This window comes from Peromyscus leucopus, chromosome 12 (genome assembly GCF_004664715.2).
Source record: "Peromyscus leucopus breed LL Stock chromosome 12, UCI_PerLeu_2.1, whole genome shotgun sequence".
Classification (NCBI taxonomy): Eukaryota; Metazoa; Chordata; class Mammalia; order Rodentia; family Cricetidae; genus Peromyscus; species Peromyscus leucopus.
This window is the reverse complement of record NC_051073.1, coordinates 77,496,679-77,517,757: the sequence shown is the minus strand read 5'-3', so window position 1 is coordinate 77,517,757 and position 21,079 is coordinate 77,496,679. Positions and strand designations below refer to the sequence as shown.

Here is a 21,079-nt window from a genome sequence, read left to right as displayed (position 1 = left end):
TTTCTTTCTCTTTCTTTCTTTCTTTCTTTCTTTCTTTCCTTCCTTCCTTCCTTCCTTCCTTCCTTCCTTCCTTCCTTCCTTCCTTCCTTCCTTCTTTCTTTCTTTCTTTCTTTTTTTTAAGGTTAATGGGAGATGAAAAAGAGACCTCAAAGCCTATTAGATGCCCCTGGACGTCAACCCTCCTCATTATCTCCACCTTGTGGAGGCAACACATTTCCTTCCTTTTAACGGAGGCATGGCTTTATTAGCGAAGCGCAGAAGAGAGAAGTACATGACAACTTTGATCATCAGAAACCAGAACCAACCAAACGGTTTCAAGATAAAAACAAAACAAGGTCATGAAAGGAGTTCTTCGTGCCTTGGAAAATTACAACTTTTGTTCGACTCGTGCGTCTTATTAGAACAAAAAGGGAGCGAAGGGACTGATACAGGCGACCTTAACGGATTCACAAAGGAAAGACAGCATCCTCTTCGCTGATGGCAGTACACTTCAACTCTCTGGCCCTCAGATATCCCAAGTGTGTTAGAAAGTGTTAATTAAACAAACCTTAGTCCAAGCACTAAGGTCGGCTAAGTCCTGCTCTTGTGCTTTGGCTTTGAGAGGTAGAGGGCTCTTTGAAGACAATTAACATACCACTCGGGCCTCGCTCAAGACGAATTCCTTTAACCTGATTCTACCTTAAAAAAAATATTAGCAGCCAGGGATGGGTTTCGCCCTCTAGCGGAACCCAGGTGGCCCGGGAGCCCACCGGGAGTAAGAACTACATTTCCCAGGGTGCTCCGGGAAGGGGCTGCCTCTCCCCCCATTGGCCGAGGATGGGTGACGCCGAGTGTTTTGGCCCAACGGTCACATGTTTTCTTTGTTGTGAGCGGTGGCAGAGGCTGGTGGCTCCAGGAGACGCCGGCGCAGCCGAGACCGTGGGTCGCCTCTTCCAGCCTGCGCCGAGAGGTACCGGGGTGGCCGCTCCAGGCAGCCCGCGGCGGCGGCGCTGACCACCGGCACCTGCGGGGGGGAGACGAGGGCCCCGGCAGCCCGAAGCCCGGCGCGGCCTCGGGCGTGGGGACCGGGCGGGGACGAGCCCTGCGGCGGCGATGCGCTTCGGGCGGAAGCGCCCGGAGTGCTACGACCTCGGATCTGGCGTTTCCGTGGGGGTGAGGGCGACCGTGGGTGCTGTCGCCGAGCGCGGACGCGATCGGGGTGCCGGGGCCACAGCCGCCCGCCGCGGGGTTGCGAAACCGGCTAGGCGTGGTCACCTGACCGTTACCCGCCCCCGCTGAGCCTTTGTTTACCGGGAGCGCGGCCGCGGGGCGTCCCGGGGGAGCCCCCGCCCCACCGCCGGCTTCCTTCTTAATTTAGTTCCCCATGTTCCCGCCCCCCCCACCCTCCCCCTTCAAGTCCCGGACACCGGAGGCGAAGACCGTTCGGGCGGCTCCGATTGGGCGCCGCAGGCGGGACCCGGCCGCCGAGTTCCGAGTTTTTATTGGCGGGGGCTGGTGTCTGGGTGGCCCGCGCCGCGCAGTCCCGCCCTCGCTTGAAGGTGACCTGGAGGACGCGGGCGCCGCGGGAGGGGGGACCACGGTGGGGGGCGTGCCCCGCGGAGGCCTGGGCGAACCCCGAGCCGATGGGCTCCGGGCACAGAGTTAGCGGACAGCACGGAGAAGTGCGCTGCAGCCAACCTGCCCTTGCCGGCTCTGCGCAGGCTGTGATAGCAGAGGGTGAACCACAAGGTCCCTTTTGGGGAAGCCTGAGCGTGTGTGTGTCCGCGCTAGCGGATTTTAATGCTTCGTTTTGTTCTGAACGGCGTGCTAGCTGTTTGCAGCTGACACTCGGCAGGTCCACCAGGTGGTTGGTTGACAAGGGTTTGGTCTTTCGTTTTGTTTTTCTTTTATTGGGATTTAAAATCTACCCCTTGCCACTTAAGGTTTAAAAGATGGCTTTTACCTTATATATATAAAAAAAGATTATGTGAAGTTATTTGCCTAAAAATTAGTTTTGTTTGTTTTTTTAGTGCACTTTCTTAGTTTTTCCTGTTGGGGATTTTTCAGTACACACACTTTCGTGTATTAATCTTCCAGGTAACTCAGAAGTTTCTGAGAAATGAGTTGAAGGCGTATCTTGGAAAACTAAATTAATATCTGAAAGACCAGTCATTTTTAGCCAGGGGATATTTAAGATTGTCTTCCCAAGCCCTTAAGCTTATGGGGGTCTCAGGTTTTGTCATTTTTATAGCAGAAAAAAAGTGAAGTTCTCCAGTGAAGCAGGTCTTACTGGCTATACATTCTTAATAGATTTTTTTTTTAAAGATGTTATTCCATGTATGGGTATTTTGCCTTCTTGTATCCACTACTTGGGTTCAATGCCAAAGGAGGCCAGATGAGGGCGTCAGATCTCCTGGAAGTGGAGTTGCAGGTGGCTCAGGTTGTCATCTGCCTTGTGGTTGCACAGAACCAAACCTGCTGAACCTGCTCCAGCTCCGCTTAATATTAAAAATTCAAGTAGTGATGACTGTATCAGAATAAGCAGCTGTCTGATCAGAACACATAATCACTAGTGTACTAAGGCTATTTATTTAATAGACCTTAATATATGCAAATGCTATCCACTATACTTTAATAAAAACTACCGTCTGGTAAGTCGTTTTTCTTCAAGGCCTGTGATTTAGTCTCTAAACAGGAAGAAGAAAATAATATTCAAAGAGTTATCAGTTCAATCTTAAACTTCACTGGCCTTTGTCCAAGTTGCTAAAACCTTAAATGGATTTTCAGTGTGCTTTTTAACTTCCTTGTTTTCCTGCCATTTCGTTAAGATTCAAAGGTCAAACCTTTCAAAAATAAAGACTTAGTAAATATATTGCAGCATTTATTCTCTTATGAACTTTACTCTTACCTTGAAAATTATAGACAACTCTTTCATCAAATACATAGGTATGGACTCTGTAATGAAAAATGTCAATCAGATGTCCTCACAAGCCTTCATACAGAAAACATGCTTTCATTTCTGTTGTGGCTGCAACAGAGACAGTTGGATGTTGTAACGTCTCTGTTCTTCATGCTATAAAACCCCTGGAAGGGCAACCAACTGAGTCCCCTGTGGGTAGTCCAGTTATTTGAGATGCTGGGATTGCTCATAGACCCAGGAGTTCAAGACCAGCCTGGACAACATAGACCTTGGGGATGGGGGCAACAACAGAATACCTAGTTTTAACTTCAAGAGTTGTGACTCCTCCAACTTAAATTCAGGCCTTCTAAAATGCAGCCAATGACCTGAAACATTGAAACTAAATAAAATGAACTCAAGCATTACAGAGTGGAGGTCATGCCTGGAACCCCAGCAAGGGATCTAGAATCGGTGCCGAACCTGCAATACAAGGAGACCCGGCTCAAAGCAAAAGTGACTAGAAAGATTAGATTAGATTAGATTTGCTCTCTATAATTTGTGCAGTACTAAGTTAAATAAAAATGATTGGCTTCCAAGTGTACTTGATATTAAAAGGTGATTTAAGATCTAAGGTAACACCACAGTTGGTATAGCTGTAATAAGCCAAAACTGATCTTGGTAGCAAGAAAGGTAACTGTCAAAATTCTGTTTCTCCCCGCCTCCCCCGCAACAGGATCTTGTTTTGTAGCCTTACCTGGCTTGGTACCTACTATGTAATTCATAATAGCCTCTAACTCACAGTGATCCTCCTGCCTCAGCTTCTGGAGTGCCGGGATTACAAGTGTTAACTCTCTTGCTTTGCTAGGCCTTTCACTTTTAAATCGAAATGCAGTAAGTATTGGAGGGGGTGACTGACAAAGTGACATTGTTTCCATGTCAGGTCTAGTAACGGGCCTAAGTTAGGGAAAGCTTTTTAGACAGTGGGAACACCTGAAATATATGTGTATTTGTAAAATTTATAGTTTTACGTAAGTTTTATATAAGCTTGTGAAATTGATATAAATATGTAAAAGCCTGCTTGGTTTAGCGTAGTACTTTGTAAAGGATTTAGTCTTCTGGAAGCGTTTGCTAGCATCCTTTTACATTACCATTAGATCTTGAAAGCTAACTTTCAGTTACCCTTTCTTGTTTCTGTTTGAGGAAATGTGATGTGGAACATGGATGGCAGGGATGGCTGGCAAGTTATAGGTTCTATACTAGTAGAAGGCCATGGGTTTCTTGTTCTCTGGTCTTTGGAAGGCCTTAGTTGGTCCATACTGTCTGCCTGTAATGTCTTTGTAGAGGATTCTTTTAAAGGAAAACAAAGCTTGTTATGTTGCCACACTGTAAGTCACACCTTATACACCCTGTCCCTAGTCCTTGACGTATATATTTGGATCTTCAGGATTACCTAGCTGGGCATTGTGGCACCTTTAATCCCTGAGGCAGGCAGATCTCTGTAAGTTTTAGGCCAGCCTGGTCTACATAGTTCCAAGCCAGCCAGGGCTACATGGAGAAAGAAACCCTGTCTCAAAGAACAACAAAATATCAATTTAAAAAAAGAAAAAAGCGGGGTTGGGCATTTAGCTCAGTGGTAGAGTGCTTGCTAGGCCCTGGGTTCAGTCCTCAGCGCCAGAAAAAAGAAAAAAAAGCCAAAGTATTACCTACAGAAGTAAAGTCCTACTGAAAATGCTGGATGGGCTATTTTCTACTCAGATGGTATAATTCTACATCAAATGAATCATTCCAATTTGTGCTTGAATTCTGCTAGAGAAATGCTGAGAATGTGGATCCATATTAGTGTTGGAGTTCTTGTTTGATTCTAGTGCTAACCAACCTTACAGTATCTAAAGTTGAATTTGAATCTAGAATTTGCTGCCCCGGTGTCAGACACAGTGGGCACTCTCTTTCATTGGCCTTGGGCCTTACTAGCTACTGGTAAAGAATACTCACTTAGGTAGGACTAACAAGCCCCTAACTTGACCAAGATGCAGTGTTCTTTATCAAGTGTACACCCGAATTAGACTGCCTAATGAAAATAAGGAAATACACAAGATAGTGTTCATGTCCTAACCACAGGGTAGTCTGAATATAAAGATGTGATTTTGTATTTTTTTAAGTTGGTTATTGGTTTTGATATTAAATCTGCCTAAACTTAAGAATTTACAAGTTCTTGTTATGGATGACTGGATCAGAAACCAGAAGCAACCACTAGTATTTAAATACGGTTGCTGTTCTGTGCACAGCTCTAAATCCTGGTCGTTTATCTTAAGCATTCTTCTCCATCTCCTACACACACACACACACACACACACACACACACACACACACACACACACGCCAGGGAAGGGGTAGATTGTGCTGCATTAGTGATTATGTAGACATTAACTCTATAAGATTCAATAAAGCAGAAGAAATAGAAATATGTATTAAATTATTTTATAGATTTATATGAAGATTCTATATAAATATACATTACAAAAGCTTACAAGTGAGTGGGTTTTCTTTATTAACTTGGGTTTTTTCTCACGTTGATTACATAGTTATGTGGTACATAGTGCGTACACTGTTTACTTTGGGCATGTTGATAGCGCAACTCTTTAAGTACTCAAATTCCATCATATTTGAGTGAAATGTAAGGTTTTTGGCATTCTTCAAATATTCAAAGTGGAATTATCACAGGGTATACATTTCTTCATCTCACTGTCAAATTTAGCTTACTATTGCAACGAATAGTAAAAGAAATTTGAATCTAATTGAACATAAAATTATTAATTTTCTGTAAGTTACTATTAACGATCTATATGAAAACGAACTTCCAGTTAGGAACTGCAGTTTACTAAGAACTGTTTTCACCGTATCACTGATGCACTTGAACTGATGGTGTCTGATTTGTATGTCACTGTTCTCTATTTTAGGTGTGGAAATATTAACAACACAAGTGTTTGCCTGGGGCTCTGTGAAACAAATGCTAAGAAGGTATATTTATGTTTATTAGCTATTTACTATGCATTGTTCTTAGAGAGTTTAAACCATTTCATTCTTTTCTTTCTTTCTTTTTTTTTTTTTTTTTTTTTTTTTTGGTTTTTCAAGACAGGTAGCTTTACTCACTTGGTAGCCCAGGCTGGCCTTCGAACTCACAGAGATCCGCCTGACTCTGCCTCCCGAGTGCTGGCATTAAAGGCATGTACCACCACCGTCTGGCTCCATTTCATTCTTTAACCTGGGATCATTTAATGCCAGTCAGAATGATAGTGAATAGCAATGGCCAGTGGGTTTCTCTGTGTAGCCTTGGCTGTCCTGGAATTCACTCTGTAGACCAGGCTGGCCTCGAACTCTCAGAGATCTCACAACAATCCACCTGCCTCTGCCACCCCTTCCACCCCTCACCCCCAGTACTGGGATTAAAGGCCTGTGCCACCACCAGGCCAGACCAGTTCTATCTTAAGACAGAATTGGGCTGAGTGTGATGAGGTGCACTTGAAATACCAACATTCAGGAACTGCGGTTACATTAACTATGGCTAGTTTGTATGTAAAAAACAAGTAAGTAAGGCAGTGGTGGTGGCACAGTCCTTTAATCCCAGCAGAGGCAGGCGGATCTCTGTGAGTTCGAGACCAGCCTGGTCTACAGAGTCAGTTCAGGACAGCCAGGACTGTTGCACAGAGAAACCCTGTCTTGAAAAACAAGCAGACAAATAAGTAAGTGAATACTTTATTTCTAATAAATGGGAAAGCAAAGGCTGAGTAATTATATATGGAGGGCCAAAAGTTTAACTTTGAAAGCATATCATATTTTAAGATGACCCTGTGCAAATCATTTACCCTGTGATAAATAGTAAGAGTTTGTATTTGGTTCTCTTGTGGAAGGCTGGTTAATAGAGTTTTCTTAGAAAGTCCAGAGATAGCAAGTCTTAGTCAACCTCCATGTCCCCAGTTTGACCTAATACTGATACATTCATTGCACTAGCTACAGAAAGCTGTTCCGTGTTTTCCTGTAGGCGTCAAGGAAATGAAAATGTGCGTGGAGCCAGTGGGCTCAGGTAGATGAGGGGTTGTTTTTACTTAGAGCAGTGGCTCTCAACCTTCCCAGTGCTGTGACCCTTTAATACAGCTCCTCATGTTGTGACTCCAGCCATGAAATTATTTCGTTGCTACTTCATAACTGTACCTTGACTACTGTTACGAATCGTAATGTAAATGCCTGATATGTGATCCTACAGGTTGAGAACTGATGGCTTAGAGAGAGGGCAGTTTTGTCCTTGTGGCTTAGAGAGAGGGCAGTTTTGTCCTTGTGGCTTAGAGAGAGGGCAGTTTTGTCCTTGTGGCTTAGAGAGAGGGCAGTTTTGTCCTTGTGGCTTAGAGAGAGGGAGGTTTTGTCCTTGTTAGGTGACTGGTTGTTTGATTGATTGATTTCGAGTTTTTAGACAGGATATCTCGGTGTAAGTCAGGCTGGCCCCAGACCTGCAGCCATTTCCTGCCTCTCCCTCTGAGTGCTGAGGTTGCAGGGATGCATTGCCATGCCCAGCTTAAAGAGGTTTTTATTGGCAGCACCAATAGTGAGATCTCTAATCAAAGTACCAGTGGTTCATGTGAATTTGTTTCAGCCTAAAATACAGTAGTGATGATGATGATGATGATGATGATGAACTAGGTAAGCTGTTACAAAGAATAAATTCTTGATTTGGGAAACTGGCTTTTAGCTAATTCATTCATAATTTGAATCTGGAATAGTAAAGATTCAAATACGAATTTCTTTCCGTGTCATAATCATTTCTGTCTGTGTCTGTTTCTGTGTTTGTTTTGAGACAGGGTCTCATGTTTCCTGGACTGGCCTAAAACTATCTATCTATCTATCTATCTCTCTCTGTCTCTCTGTCTGTCTCTCTGTCTCTCTCTCTCTCTCTCTCTCTCTCTCTCTCTCTCTCTCTCTCTCTCTCTCTCTCTCTCTCCCCCCTCTCTCTCCCCGAGGATGACTTTGAACTATCCTCCTGCCTCTACCACGGACGTGCTGTTGACAAGCACACACCACCACCATGCTGGTTAGAGAATAGGAGGTGTTACTGCTTCTCTTTTTGTACTGGTTAGGGTTAGTTTTTTGTTTGTTTGTTTGTTTGTTTTTTGTCAACTTGACTCAGGCAAGAGTTATTTGGGAAGAGGAACCTCAACTGAAAAAATGCCTCCATTGGATTACTTGTAGACAAGTCTGTAGGACAATTTTTGATGGTTGATATGGGTGGGCCCAGGCCCCATGGAGGCATACCACCCCTGAACAGGTGGTCCTGGGTGGTATAAGAAAGCAGGCTGAGCAAGACATAGGATACAATCCAGTATCCATTCCACATCCTCTGCTTCAGTTCCTGCCTCGAGTTCCTGCCCTGACTTCCCTAGTGATGGAGTGTGACTTGAGCGTTCCAAGCTGAAATGAACCTTTTCTCCTCAATTAGCTTCTGGCCGTGGTGTTTATCAGAGCAATAGTAAACCTAACTAACACTTTTCTCCAGATTTCCATTATAAATAGGTAGTGCTGTTTGAAAATGTTAAATGTGCTTGTTAGTTAGGCACTGCTCTTTATTTTCTCATTCATTTATTCATTCATTCATTCATTATGCTAGAGGGCACAAGTGTGCTACAGAATGTATATGGATGTCAGAAAATGACTTGTGCCAGGCGATGGTGGTGCACACTTTTGATCCCAGCACTTGGGAGGCAGAGACAGGCAGATCTCTTGAGTTCAAAGCCAGCCTGGTCTACAGAGTGAGTTCCAGGACAGCCAGGGCTGTTACACAGAGAAACTGTCTCAAAAAAAAACAAAGAAACAAATGACTTGCAGGAGTCAGTTCTCTCCTTCCACTACATGGGTTCTAAGAATCCAGCTCAGGTTGTCAGGCATGTGGGCAAGGGCCCTTACCCACTAAGCCATAGTAACAGCTCCCATCTGTGACTGAGAAATATGTCCCAGTTCCTCAAAGATGACTATGAGTAACCAAAGGACTTAGTCACTCGACTAAGACAGTTCATTTTTGTTTTCTTGAGACAGCATCTCACTTATGTAGCCTTGGCTGGCCTGCTGGAGCTCTCTGTGTAGACCAGGCTAGCCTAGAGCTCACTACATAGCCAAGCATAACCTCAGACTCTTGAGTTCCCAAGTGGTGAGATTACAGATATGTACTTGATCCTAGTTTGTGTGATACTAGATCAAACCCAAGGCTTCATGCATGCTTGGCAAACACCTTACCAGCTGAGCTCTGCCCCCACCCAAGTCCATCGACTTTTTAATAGCTGTAAATAAACTGCTCTGTCTTGAAGACATCCTGGGGTTTAGTTAATAGGGTCTTTAGCTTGTTTTAACTATTTGCTGTTAATACAGCACTGAACATCTATGTATATAAATTGTTCCACAAATTCCTGATTATTTCTTTAAGAAAGTGGTAGAAAATGAAGCTGGCTAGACAATTTATGTATTTTTAAAGTATAGTGATAGGTAAATACTTAGTGATAGGTAAATACTTAAATATTTAGATAATAACTGTTCAAACAAAAAAGATAAAAACTGTTTATGTTAATGTTCTGGCTGTAAGCCATGCCTGGTGGTGTCTGCCTGTAATCACAGCTTCCAGGAGGCTGAGGCAGGAGGAGTTCAGGCCATCCTGGACTATACAGGGGAGACTTTGTCTCAAATAAACAAAAATAACATCTAGAAGACTGTTAGTCCAGCTCTGCATGCTTTCTTACCTCTGCCATGCAGGAGACGGTAGACACTGCTGGCCTGAAAGAGTATATATAACCCTTTGAACTGAGGACTGCCAAGATATCACAAAGAAACTCTCATGTTCTAATCCTACATTGCAAATTTTTTTATCAGTTTTTATTAAAATAAGCTAGTATATGTTGTAGAGTATATTAATCATGTGACTTCATTATGTTTACATAAAAAATAAAATTGTATAATTATTTTTATTTTTCTTTAGACACATAAAGAAGATCCCTAGCAGCCATTTCTCAACAATTATATAGTCAACTGATGTAACAATGGTACTAATATTGGGACGCAGACTAAACAGAGAGGATCTTGGGGTGCGTGATTCCCCAGCAACTAAGCGCAAAGTTTTTGAAATGGACCCCAAATCTCTGACAGGTCATGAGTATTTTGACTTCTCTTCAGGATCATCCCATGCTGAAAACATCCTCCAGATATTTAATGAGTTCCGAGACAGCCGCTTATTCACAGATGTCATCATCTGTGTGGAAGGGAAAGAGTTTCCTTGTCATCGAGCTGTCCTCTCAGCCTGTAGCAGCTACTTCAGAGCCATGTTCTGTAATGACCACAGGGAGAGCCGAGAAATGCTGGTTGAGATCAACGGCATTTTAGCTGAAGCTATGGAATGTTTCTTGCAGTATGTATATACTGGGAAGGTGAAGATCACAACCGAGAATGTCCAGTACCTCTTTGAAACCTCCAGCCTCTTTCAGATTAGTGTGCTCCGGGATGCGTGTGCCAAGTTCTTAGAGGAGCAGCTTGATCCTTGCAATTGCCTAGGAATCCAGCGCTTCGCTGACACCCACTCACTCAAAACACTCTTCACAAAATGCAAGACCTTTGCGTTACAGACTTTTGAGGATGTGTCCCAGCATGAAGAGTTTCTTGAGCTTGACAAAGATGAACTTATTGATTATATCTGTAGCGATGAACTTGTTATCGGTAAAGAGGAGATGGTTTTTGAGGCAGTCATGCGCTGGGTCTACCGAGCTGTTGATCTTCGAAGGCCGCTGTTGCATGAGCTCCTGACACACGTCAGGCTCCCGCTCTTGCATCCCAACTACTTTGTTCAGACAGTTGAGGTGGACCAGTTGATCCAGAATTCCCCTGAGTGTTACCAGTTGCTGCACGAAGCAAGACGGTACCACATCCTTGGCAATGAAATGATGTCCCCGAGGACTAGGCCACGCAGGTGAGAAGACACTTTACAGATACAGCTAACAGAAGTTTTGGTTTTAAACATATATTTTAAACTGCTGAACTCAATCTCAGCGTACTCATTTAGGTGTATAGTTTATATGAGTCTTAGGCAGTTGAAGGTCTCTTTGGAGGCTTGGAGATGTAGCTTCGATTGTACGGTTCTTGCCTACATAAACTGGGTGTGGTAGCACATACCTGTAATCTTAGCACACAGAGACAGGTGGATCAAGAGTATCTTCAGGTATATACATAAGCCCTACATTTCAGATCTCTATTTAATGTCAGTCTCAACTTTCAATGATTTTTTTTTTTTTTTTTTGGTGTTTTTTTTTTGAGAGCACACATTATATAGCCCCAGGCCGGACTTAAACTCTCTGTGTAGGCTGACATTGGACTCCTGATCCTCTTGTCTGCCTCCAAGTGCTAGAATTACTGACATATGCCCCATGCCCAACTCAAGTGCTTTGTCTGAATTTGAAAATTATATCCACATTAAAGAATATTCAGTAAGCGTATGTTTGGAGTGAAATGTGACTATTAGTGTTATAGATGTTAATTTTATAAGATGCCTATAGAAAGTCCTCCTGCCCACAGAGGAAGTGCTCTTACCCACTGGGCCATCGCCCTGGCCCTGTTTTCCATCCAACTTTTAAGGGAACCGACCCATTTCTCAACAGTGAAAAGTGTATGTCAGGTTGCAGCATCAACCCATTTGGAAAGCAGCAGGAAGAACTAAAGTAGAATTCTAAATTGGAGGCTGTTGTTGATGCACTAGCAAGTGCTTCTCCTGCATAAGCATTCCCTGAAATTCCAGAGATGATCCTTTGTTTACAAGTCTGCTGCCGAACCCTGGTGCTTCAATCCTGTTTTGCCTGTTACTGTATTGTTTAGTTACTGGAAGCTGTCCGAACACTGCATATTGTTTTGTATAGATTTGCGTCTCGGGGAAACTCCTGGGTTCTCCACTCTCCACTCCCTAACTCCAGTACCTCCTGGAGTTCAGCTGCTGTCTTCAGTCAGGACTGAACGCTCTAATCAAGTCGTCAGAGACCTTGTTTGGTTTGCTAGTCTCCTTTCAGTCTGGAGCTAGCTTCATGGCTCTTGAGGTGTTGGGTCGATTCTGGTGCTGGGGAGAGAGTTGATGGCCTTGTAGTACGTGTTGGGGAGTTCTCTACCGCCAAGCCACACCCTCAGACCTGAGATCTGATGTTAACTGCCATATCTACCTGGAAACTCCACTGGCTTCGGGAATGCCATTGACCTCCTGACTTCCTGTTGGCCAGTGTTCTTTTCCAGGGTTCACGTCCTGATTCTGGTGTCGGGCTGTAGTGTTACTTGTTCAGGCTGCATCTTTTTGTCGGCCTTACATACTTTCCTGGGTGACTTTATCTCATCCAGACCATGGTTTTTATTACCCTGAACACTGCATACTGTCAGCTCTAACCCTGACTCTTTAACACATATTTTCTCACTTCCTCATTCGTATTTCTTTTAAATTTTTGAATAATTTTTACCTAATGCCCTTTTTGTTTTACATTATTTATAAAATTAATTTATAGACATATTTGCTACTTGATTGTGTGTATCTTTTAGAATAGCATAAACAAAATAACTTTTACAGTTAAAGATTCATATTAGCTACAACCCAATCCATATTTAAATTGTCTTTTAATATATCTGGATCTAGAATCTCCCATTATATCTGGTTATTTCTAAGAAGTCTCTTTTAATCCAAAACTGCTTTTTCATGTTTCTGACTTGATAGAACAATTTCTATAGCCCACCTTCTAGATTCTTGTATGGCCTCCTTTGGACGTATTTAGCTACGGATGTTTCCTAGAAAGTGCTCGCTGGCTTCATGTAGGTTTCAGAATAGACATGAGTTAGTACTATAGACACATTTTACAGAACCCCAAACTCGGGTTTAGAGAAGTGACTTACTCAAGGTCACAGTTCAGTCGGGGACTTCACGCTAGTCCACATACTGCCTCCTAGTGACTTTTGAGTTTGACTGTTTTGAAGACATTTCATAAAAATGATACTGTACTTTATAGGACTTTATTGATTACCCTTGTTTGCTTTTGAGACAAGGTCTCATATATCCCAGGCTGGCCTCCAGGCCTCCAGCCCTCTAACGTGGCCGAGGATGCCCTTGAACTTCTGACCCTGCTTTCACTTCCTCAGTTACTCAGTACTGGGACTTAGACCTGGGCCGCCACACCAGCTGTTTCTGTTGCTTTCATTCAGTGCCTGTAGCATCCCTAGGTTCCTTTCTTCCCTAAGCACTCAGCGAAGATGGGACTTGTTTTCAAGGTGAAAGGTTTGTTTATTTTTCACATTGCTGCACTATGGAGGTTGAACCCAGGGCCTGTGAATGCTAGGCAAGTACTCTGCCTCTGAGCCATTCTCCAACCCCTCTAGGAGGAAAGTTTAGTATTAGTATGGAAAACATATTAACACCTGCATAAGGGTGCGTATGTGTAACCCTGTTCTCAGGTGGCTGAGGCAGGAGAATTGCTATGAGTGTGAGACCAGACTGAGCTATATAAATGAGTACCAGGCCAGCTAGGGGTACATAGCCAGACCTGTGTGAGACAAAGAGGGAAAGGGGGAGATTGTACAAGTTTGGGGTTTTTGTTGCTGCATTTTTTTTCCTTTTGTGTGCATATGCCCTACAAGGCATGCTGTGTGTGGAGGACAGAGAATAACCTGTGGTGTAACTTCTCTCCTTCTGCTGTGCAGGTCCCAGGGTCAAACTCAGGTCATCAAGCTTCGTGGCAGGACTTTTACCCTCTGAGCCTTGTTGACAGCCTTGAGATACTTTTTTTCTAGCTGTTTCTGTTTTCGTTTTTTGAGATGTAATCTCATGTAGCCTCTGTGGTTTTGAACTTGCTATAAAGCCAGAGCTGGTCTTGAACTCCTGGTCCTCCCATGTCTGCTGTCCTGTACCAGGATTGTAGCATGCACCACTGTACCCTGCATGAGGATACCTTTGGAACTCTGGAGAGTCACCTGGTCATCAGCTTGAACAATTCAGACTTCGTCTAGTAAGCATGTGCCGTCCTTGTATGCTAAGGGCTGCTTCAAAGCCTTTCTTTCACCTGGAGAAGTAACTTCCCCGTGGCAGGCCTCCGCCACCCCTTTGTCTCAGTCCTTGAATCTGGTGGTCCTGGCGTATCATATCCCTGACCTTTTGTTGCAGTCTAATTGAGACTGCCATTGCACTTCATTTGGATTTCTTTTTAAAGCTTGTGTGTGGACGTGGGTGGGTGGGTGTGTATTATGTGGGGGAACACTGGCACCCAACAATTGTGTGAGTTAATTCTCTCCTTCCACTTTCCACAACTCAGGTTGTCAGGCTGCATATGGCAAGGGCCTCTTCACCCCTGAGCCATCTCACCAGCCTCCATTTCAATTCCTTACCCCAGCCCAATTCCTGGTTTCTGTATTTTTTTTTTTTTTCCGTTTTTTGAGATTGTTTCTCTCTGTGACCTTGGTTGTCCTGGAACTCACTCGTAGACCAGACTGGCCTCAAACTCCTAGAGCTCCACCTTTCTCCGTCTCCTGAGTGCTGGGACTCAGTTTAAAAGTCTGGTATTCCCAGCCCTAGGAATACCAGACTTTTAAACTACTGACTGTTTGGGAGTTTGGGTCTGAGGTTTGCATGGAGCTCCAGTTCAGATTGTCCCTGCCATAATGATTACCTGGAATTTCCCCCTGGTGGATGCTGATTCTTTGTTTTGGTAGCACTAGGCTGCTACAAAATGAGGTTCCCAAGTAGCAGCATGGATAACATTGACCTGGACAAGTGTTTGCTGATGTGATGACCCTATTTGGCAAATTGCTCATATTGGGGGGCAAGGGTGGGCAAATACATCATTTTGAGGTTACACTCAACAGTTGGTTATATACTTGAGTCCTGACCTTTAATATTTATGCCTGTTCATTTTTGTGGAAGTAAGTGCAGGTATGGGTCATGAGACTGAAAAGGGAACTGTGGGAGGGGAACAGGAAGTTTTAAGCAAGGGGGCTGGGAGGAGGAGTAGAGGACGTGAAGGAGGAAGGGGACTGCTGGGGAGGAAGAAGGGGTGGGAAGAGCAGACAAAACCAACTGGCTGCCTTGTATGCTGCTTTATTTTTAGTTGTGTGTGGGGCGATCTGCCTGCGTGTATGTCTGTGCATCATAGGGATGCAGTTCCCTCAGAGGACACATGAGGGCATCAGATCCCCTGGAACTGCAATTACAGACCCATATGAGCCGCCATGTCAGTGCTGGGAATCGAACCCAGGTCTTCTGGACGAGCAGCAGGTGCTCTTAGCTGCTCAGCCATTTCTCTAGCCCCAGTTTTTAATTATTTTTGTTTTATGTGTATGAGTATTTTGCCTGCGTATGTAAGTGCACATGTGTACGCCTGGTACCTGCAGAGGTCAGGAGAGCACACTGGATCCCCTAGAACTGGACTCACAGATAGATGGTTGTGAGCCAACATATGGGTGCTGGAACCAAACTCAGGTCCCCCAGAAGAACAGCCAGTGCTTTTAACCACTGGGTCCTCTCTCCAGCCCCTGTATTTTTTATAAAGAAAATACTGATTTTTTTTTTTAAAGAAAATTACATAGGTATTTCTCCGAATATTCCCTAACACCACCCCCTTTTTGTTAATGAGACAGGGTCTCCTTGCATAGCACAGGCTGTCCTTGAACTCAAAAGTGCCTCCACCTCACTTCCCAATTACTGGAATTAAAGGTGTATGCCACTGTACCTAGCCTCTGTCTGTCCCCTTTTACCTGATAATGAATATGGGAACATAATTATTATAATGAGGACAAAGCTTAAGTTCTCAGGAATAAGGAAGTTGCGAATATATTATTTCCTTAAGAATAGGATTTTTGCTGGGCATTTTATGGTTTCCTCTACATGTACTTGCTGGAGCTTGGGCAACCTAACAATGCACACCTATTTTCCTAGTACTTGAGAGGTAGAGGCAAGAAGATGAAGAATTCAAGGTCTTCTTCAGCTACATAGCAAGTTCAAAGCTATACTGGGCTATATGAGACCCTCCAAAAAGTAAGTGTGTGTGTGTGTGTGTGTGTGTGTGTGTGTGTGTGTGTGTGTGTGTGAGAGAGAGAGAGAGAGAGAGAGAGAGAGAGAGAGAGAGAGAGAGAGAGACTGAGATTTAATGATGATTTAATAAGTCCATTCATTTTACAGGCAGTACATTTTTCTGTGGCCCTGACTTGCTGTGACCACAGAAGTAGGCAGCAGAACCAGCTCTGACCTTGGTACTCTGAGTAACTGTTCCAGTGAATCTTATTCTCCCACGTGGCTGGACACATGGGTCACCATTATGACATGTTTAGCTGCTTTGAAGTCAGGCACTTTACATAAAATATTCATTGTGCGTTTCCCTCACACCTGACCCTTAGGCAATTTTTTTGGTTTTTCAAGACAGGGCTTTTCTGTGTTGTTTTGGTGTCTGTCCTGGAACTCGATCTGTAGACCATGCTGGCCTCAAAAAAAGGCATGCGCCACTGCTGCCCGGCGGCAATTCTTGAGGTACCTCTTCAAAGGATGTCTGTTATCAGTTTTAACTTCTTTTAGAAATATTCTCCCTGGCTTTCTGTACAGACGGTACACTACTGCACTTACAGTTTCTTACCTTAAGACTTGCTTGGTTTCCTGTTTTTTTAATTGGCAATCCTGGAGGTTTAACCGAGGGCCTCACTTATGCTAGGCAAATGCTCTACACTGAGCTGTAAAACTTTGAAATTATTATATATGACCACATACAGATCTTTCCCCTTTGTGTTATTAGAGAAGCTTCCTAAGTCGTTCTCAAAGATTTTACTTTTAATTCTTTAAAATGGAGTGTGTGTGTATGTGTGTGTCTGTCTGTCTGTCTGTCTGTGCATGCACACATGTGAGTATAGTGCCCACAGAGGCTAGAGAGGATATTGTATTCCTAGAGCTGGAGTTACAGGCACTTGAGTAGCCTAACAGAAGTACTGGACACTGAACCACTGTCCTCTGCAAAACCAGTATGTGCTCTGAAGCCCTGAACCGTCTCTCCAGCCACCTCCATTCTCTGTTCTTCTGAGTGGCAGTTGAATAGTTTTCTACTTACAGATCAGCCATAATTTAGGCTTTGCTGTTGTTTTGTTTTATTTTATTGAGAAAGGATCTCATTGTGTAGCCCTGACTGTCCTGGAATTTGCTATGTAAACCAGGCTGGCCTCCAGAGATCTTCCTACCTCTGCTGGTAGTGCTGAAGGTAAGCGCCAGACTCGTGGCTCATAGTTTTTTCCTGTTGTATTTACCATTTGTCTGTTAATGGGCGTTTGATTGTTTCTACCTCTTGACTAGTATGAGTAGGCGTCTGTAAATGTTTATTTAGAGTTTTTTTAAGGCTTCATGTATTTGTGTGTTTTCATGCACCATGGGTACACTGTGGAAGTCAGTTCTAGGGAATCAGAGTCAGTCTATGTGGCACTTGGCAGCAAGCACCTGTACCCACTGAGCCCTCATACTCGTCCTAACCTACCTTTTCATGATGGATATTTAGACTAGACTGCCGGGTTCTTATAGGGGGGTTTGGTTTGGTTTTGCTATTGTAAATAATGGTCAGTAGCTGCTGTGATCACATGTGCTTTTGCCTACATAAGATTAATTGATGGCTGAAGCTGCTGAAAGAGGAACTGCTTAGTCATACCAGCTAGACATTAATGTTTTGTTTGGGTTTTCAAGACAGGGTTTCTCTGTGTAACTGCCCAAGGTATCCTGGAACTCATTCTCTAGACCAGGCTGGCCTCAAACCCACAGCGATCCACCTGCCTCTGCCTCCCAAGTGCTAGGATTAAAGGCAGGCATGCACCACCATGCCTAGCTACATACAGTATTAGTTTTTACAGGTAATAAAAACTGTCTTCCAGTTTATACTCTCATCAGAAACACAAAAATGCCACATTTCTGTACTCCTTTACCAACCTAGTTTGTTTTCTGAGGGCAGGATATCATATGGTCCAAGCTAGCCTCAAACTATGTCGTTGAAGGGGGTCTTGAACTTCTGATCCTGCCTTGACCTCCCAACTGCTGGGATTGCAGGTGTCTGTCACCATGCCTACTAGTTCATTGCCAGCATCTTTGCTACTCTGGAAAGGGAAAGTTACATTTCACAGTTCTGATTTTCATTTCAAGTGTAAGGTTATGAATCTTTCCCTAGCCAGGCATTGTGATGCATGCCTCTAAACCCAGCACTTGGGAGGCAGAGGGAGGTGGCTCTCTGAGTTCTAGGACAACCTGGTCTATATAGCAAATTCTAGGTTAGTCAGAGCTACACAGTGAAACCCTTTCTCAAATAAATAAATAAGCAAGCAAGCAATAATCTTTTCCTGCGGGGATAGAGAGATGCTCATCAGTGAAGAGCACTTGCTGCTCTTGTGCTCTTAACAGGGATCCCCAGGTTCGGGTCCCAGCACCCACATGGTGACTCATAACCATCTGTAACACCAGTTTCAGGGGACCCAGCACCTTCTGGCCTCCATGGCACCAGGCATGCACATGATGTACATAAATATATGCAGACAAAACACTCATACCCATAAAATAAAAATAAACCTTTTTTTTCCCCTTAAGAATCTTTTCCTGAATCGAAAGCCATTTTTACTCTTTTCCTGAAACCCATTGAACCTCTAATGTATCAGAATTCTGGTTGCAAGTTATAGAAACCAGCTCATGAACTTAAGTACAAAAGAGAAATGTGTTAACATGATATAGGAATCTGCATCCTGTAGAGCCTAAAGGGAAAACTTGAACAGTTCATTAAAACAAAACAAAACAAAACAAAACAAAAAACAACTCTGAAAGGCCTCAGAAACCACTAAATGCCATCTCCCCGCCTCCTGCTTCTGCTCTTCTGCATGGCTGCCTTGTTTGCTCTCATTTCAGTGACCATGGCCACTCACTGTTGCAGGACATTGATCACACTGTGAACTCTGAGATTACATTGTTTACTGGAGGAACCTGCTGCTAGCTGTGGTGTGGCTCAGCCCTAGCACATGCCTTTAATCTAAGAGCTTTCTGCTTGAATAGTGTAAACAGGATTAAGTAAAGTCTTCCATAGGTCAAGAGGTGGAGCAAGCAACTAGTTGACAGGAAAAAGCCATAGAGAATGGGAGGAAGTCAGGAGGTTGGGTGATGGGGACACACACACACACACACACACACACAAAATGGACACGCAGGAAGTAGAAGGGAGGGACATCCAGTTGGGAGAGTTTTTGTTAAAGATGTCCTAGGAGAAAGCTCTCTTTCTGAGACGGTGGAGGAGGAAGCAGCTGGGTGCTCTCTGCCTCTCTGAGCTAGCAGGTTTTCACCCCAGCATCTTTATTGATACATGTTGATAACATAGAATGATAGAGACAGATAAAACAACTCACAGGTTTGCATTTGTGTATTACTGGTTCAGTCACTCAGAATGAACTTTAAGACATGGAACAACATTGTGGCCACATCGGAGTAGACTCGCCAAGCAGAAAGGTGTTGACTGAAAGCCTCACCCCATGTGAGGAGACAACCAGTGGTGGCCATTGATAGCCAGGTGATGTGGGGGTGGGTCTCTTCTAGCTCTACTGCCAGGAGAGAAACAAGCCCAAGAGGCAAGAAAGGCGTGGTTAGCTGGGCAGGTTCAAGGAGTCTGACCCCAAGCAGTTTATTTTTGACATATTTAAGCACAGTGCAACGTTGGAAGGAAGTTGCCGTGTGACAGTTATCACAACAAAACTTAAGGCATGACCATATCAGTCCTTTGTAAAGTACATGTGAACTCTTGCACAAGAATGGGTTCTGTTGACTGACAGTGCTCAGGATTAGGGTCTAGGGAGGAAGGGTTTGTAATAACCATAATAGTAAGCTCTCTTGCAAAGTAAATGGAACCTCTTTCATAATGGGTTCAGCTGGTGGTGGTGGTGCCGCACACCTTTAATCCCAGCACTTGGGTGGCAGAGGCAGGCAGATCTCTGAGTTCAAGGCCAGCCTGGTCTGCAGAGCGAGTTCCAGGACAGCCAGGGCTATACAAAGAAACCCTGTCTTGGACCCCACCTCCTCAAAAAAAGAGAGAGAGAGAGAGAGAGAGAGAGAGAGAGAGAGAGAGAGAGAGAGAGAATGGGTTCTATTGACTGAGAAACCATGCTTGGGAGTCTGGAAGATTCTGGTGAAGCCTGGCTCTACATAATTGTAAAAGACACCAGGTTATAAACAACATCCACTCCAACCTTCTGGGTAGAAAACAGGTATGCACATTCATTGAAGAGAAAAGCCTGTGTGTATAACAGTCCTGGTTTCTCTAATGCTTATCTGTGAGTACATGTGCCACCTATAAGATGTGATATGATATTTTTCTTTTATTTTTCTTAAACTGGGGTAGGGTAGAACGTGGATTTAGTACTTTATACCAGTTGGAGAAAACTTAGGAAAAGAAAAGGGAAAAAACAAAACAAAACAGCCTTATCCATATTCTTACCTCCCAGGGATTACACTCTTTTTGGTTTTTTTTTTTTTTTTTTGGTTTTTTTTTTTTTTTTTTTGGTTTTTTTCGAGACAGGGTTTCTCTGTGTAGCTTTGCGCCTTTCCTGGAGCTCACTTGGCAGCCCAGGCTGGCCTCGAACTCACAGAGATCCGCCTGGCTCTGCCTTCCGAGTGCTGGGATTAAAGGCGTGCGCCACCACGCCCAGCAGGGATTACACTCTTGAATAAAGCATTTTTTCTTCTATTTTTATTATTTTTTGGCGGGGGGTGGGGGGAGACTAAAGAGAGACCCCAGGACTTCCCACATGCTAGCTATGTTCTCTGCCACTAAGTTATCACCCTGACCCTGTTGTCTCCGGTTTTTATTGCATTTGGCAAGTTCATGTGTTTATAGTGTGTATTGTGATCCACTACCCCATCGCCTGCTCTTCCCCTCCCCCATTTCTGCTGACCCTCTTCCCAAGCAGCCCCTGCACTGACATGTCCTGGGGTGGGGGGATCCACTTGGGCAGCTTCAGCGACTATACTACTGAAGAAAATGACTTTCCCTCCTGTGACCACCATTAACTGCCAGTAGCAATTCAGGGAAGGAGGGAGCCCTATGAGCCCCTCCTCCATCCATGATGGAGTGTTGAAGGGTCCAATCTTGCCCAGGTAACCACAGCCGCTGTGTGTTCAGG

At 44.0% G+C, this 21,079-nt stretch overlaps 1 protein-coding gene across 3 annotated transcripts in view; it reads left to right on the top strand.

Annotated features, from left to right (window-relative positions):
• Positions 1–844: 844 nt before the first annotated feature.
• The window catches only part of Klhl24 (kelch like family member 24), a 40,129-nt gene continuing 19,894 nt past the window's right edge, over positions 845–21,079 (top strand). The window contains exons 1-3 of one of the 3 annotated variants that reach the window (XM_028857605.2): positions 845–949; positions 5,836–5,896; positions 9,888–10,868. In XM_028857605.2, coding sequence (XP_028713438.1) covers positions 9,949–10,868 — 920 coding nt within the window. In that variant the 5' untranslated portion in view covers positions 845–949; positions 5,836–5,896; positions 9,888–9,948. Of the gene's footprint in view, positions 950–995; positions 1,153–4,509; positions 5,897–9,887; positions 10,869–21,079 lie in introns of those variants that run through there. The other 2 variants (XM_028857607.2, XM_028857606.2) reach the window with 2 other exon arrangements.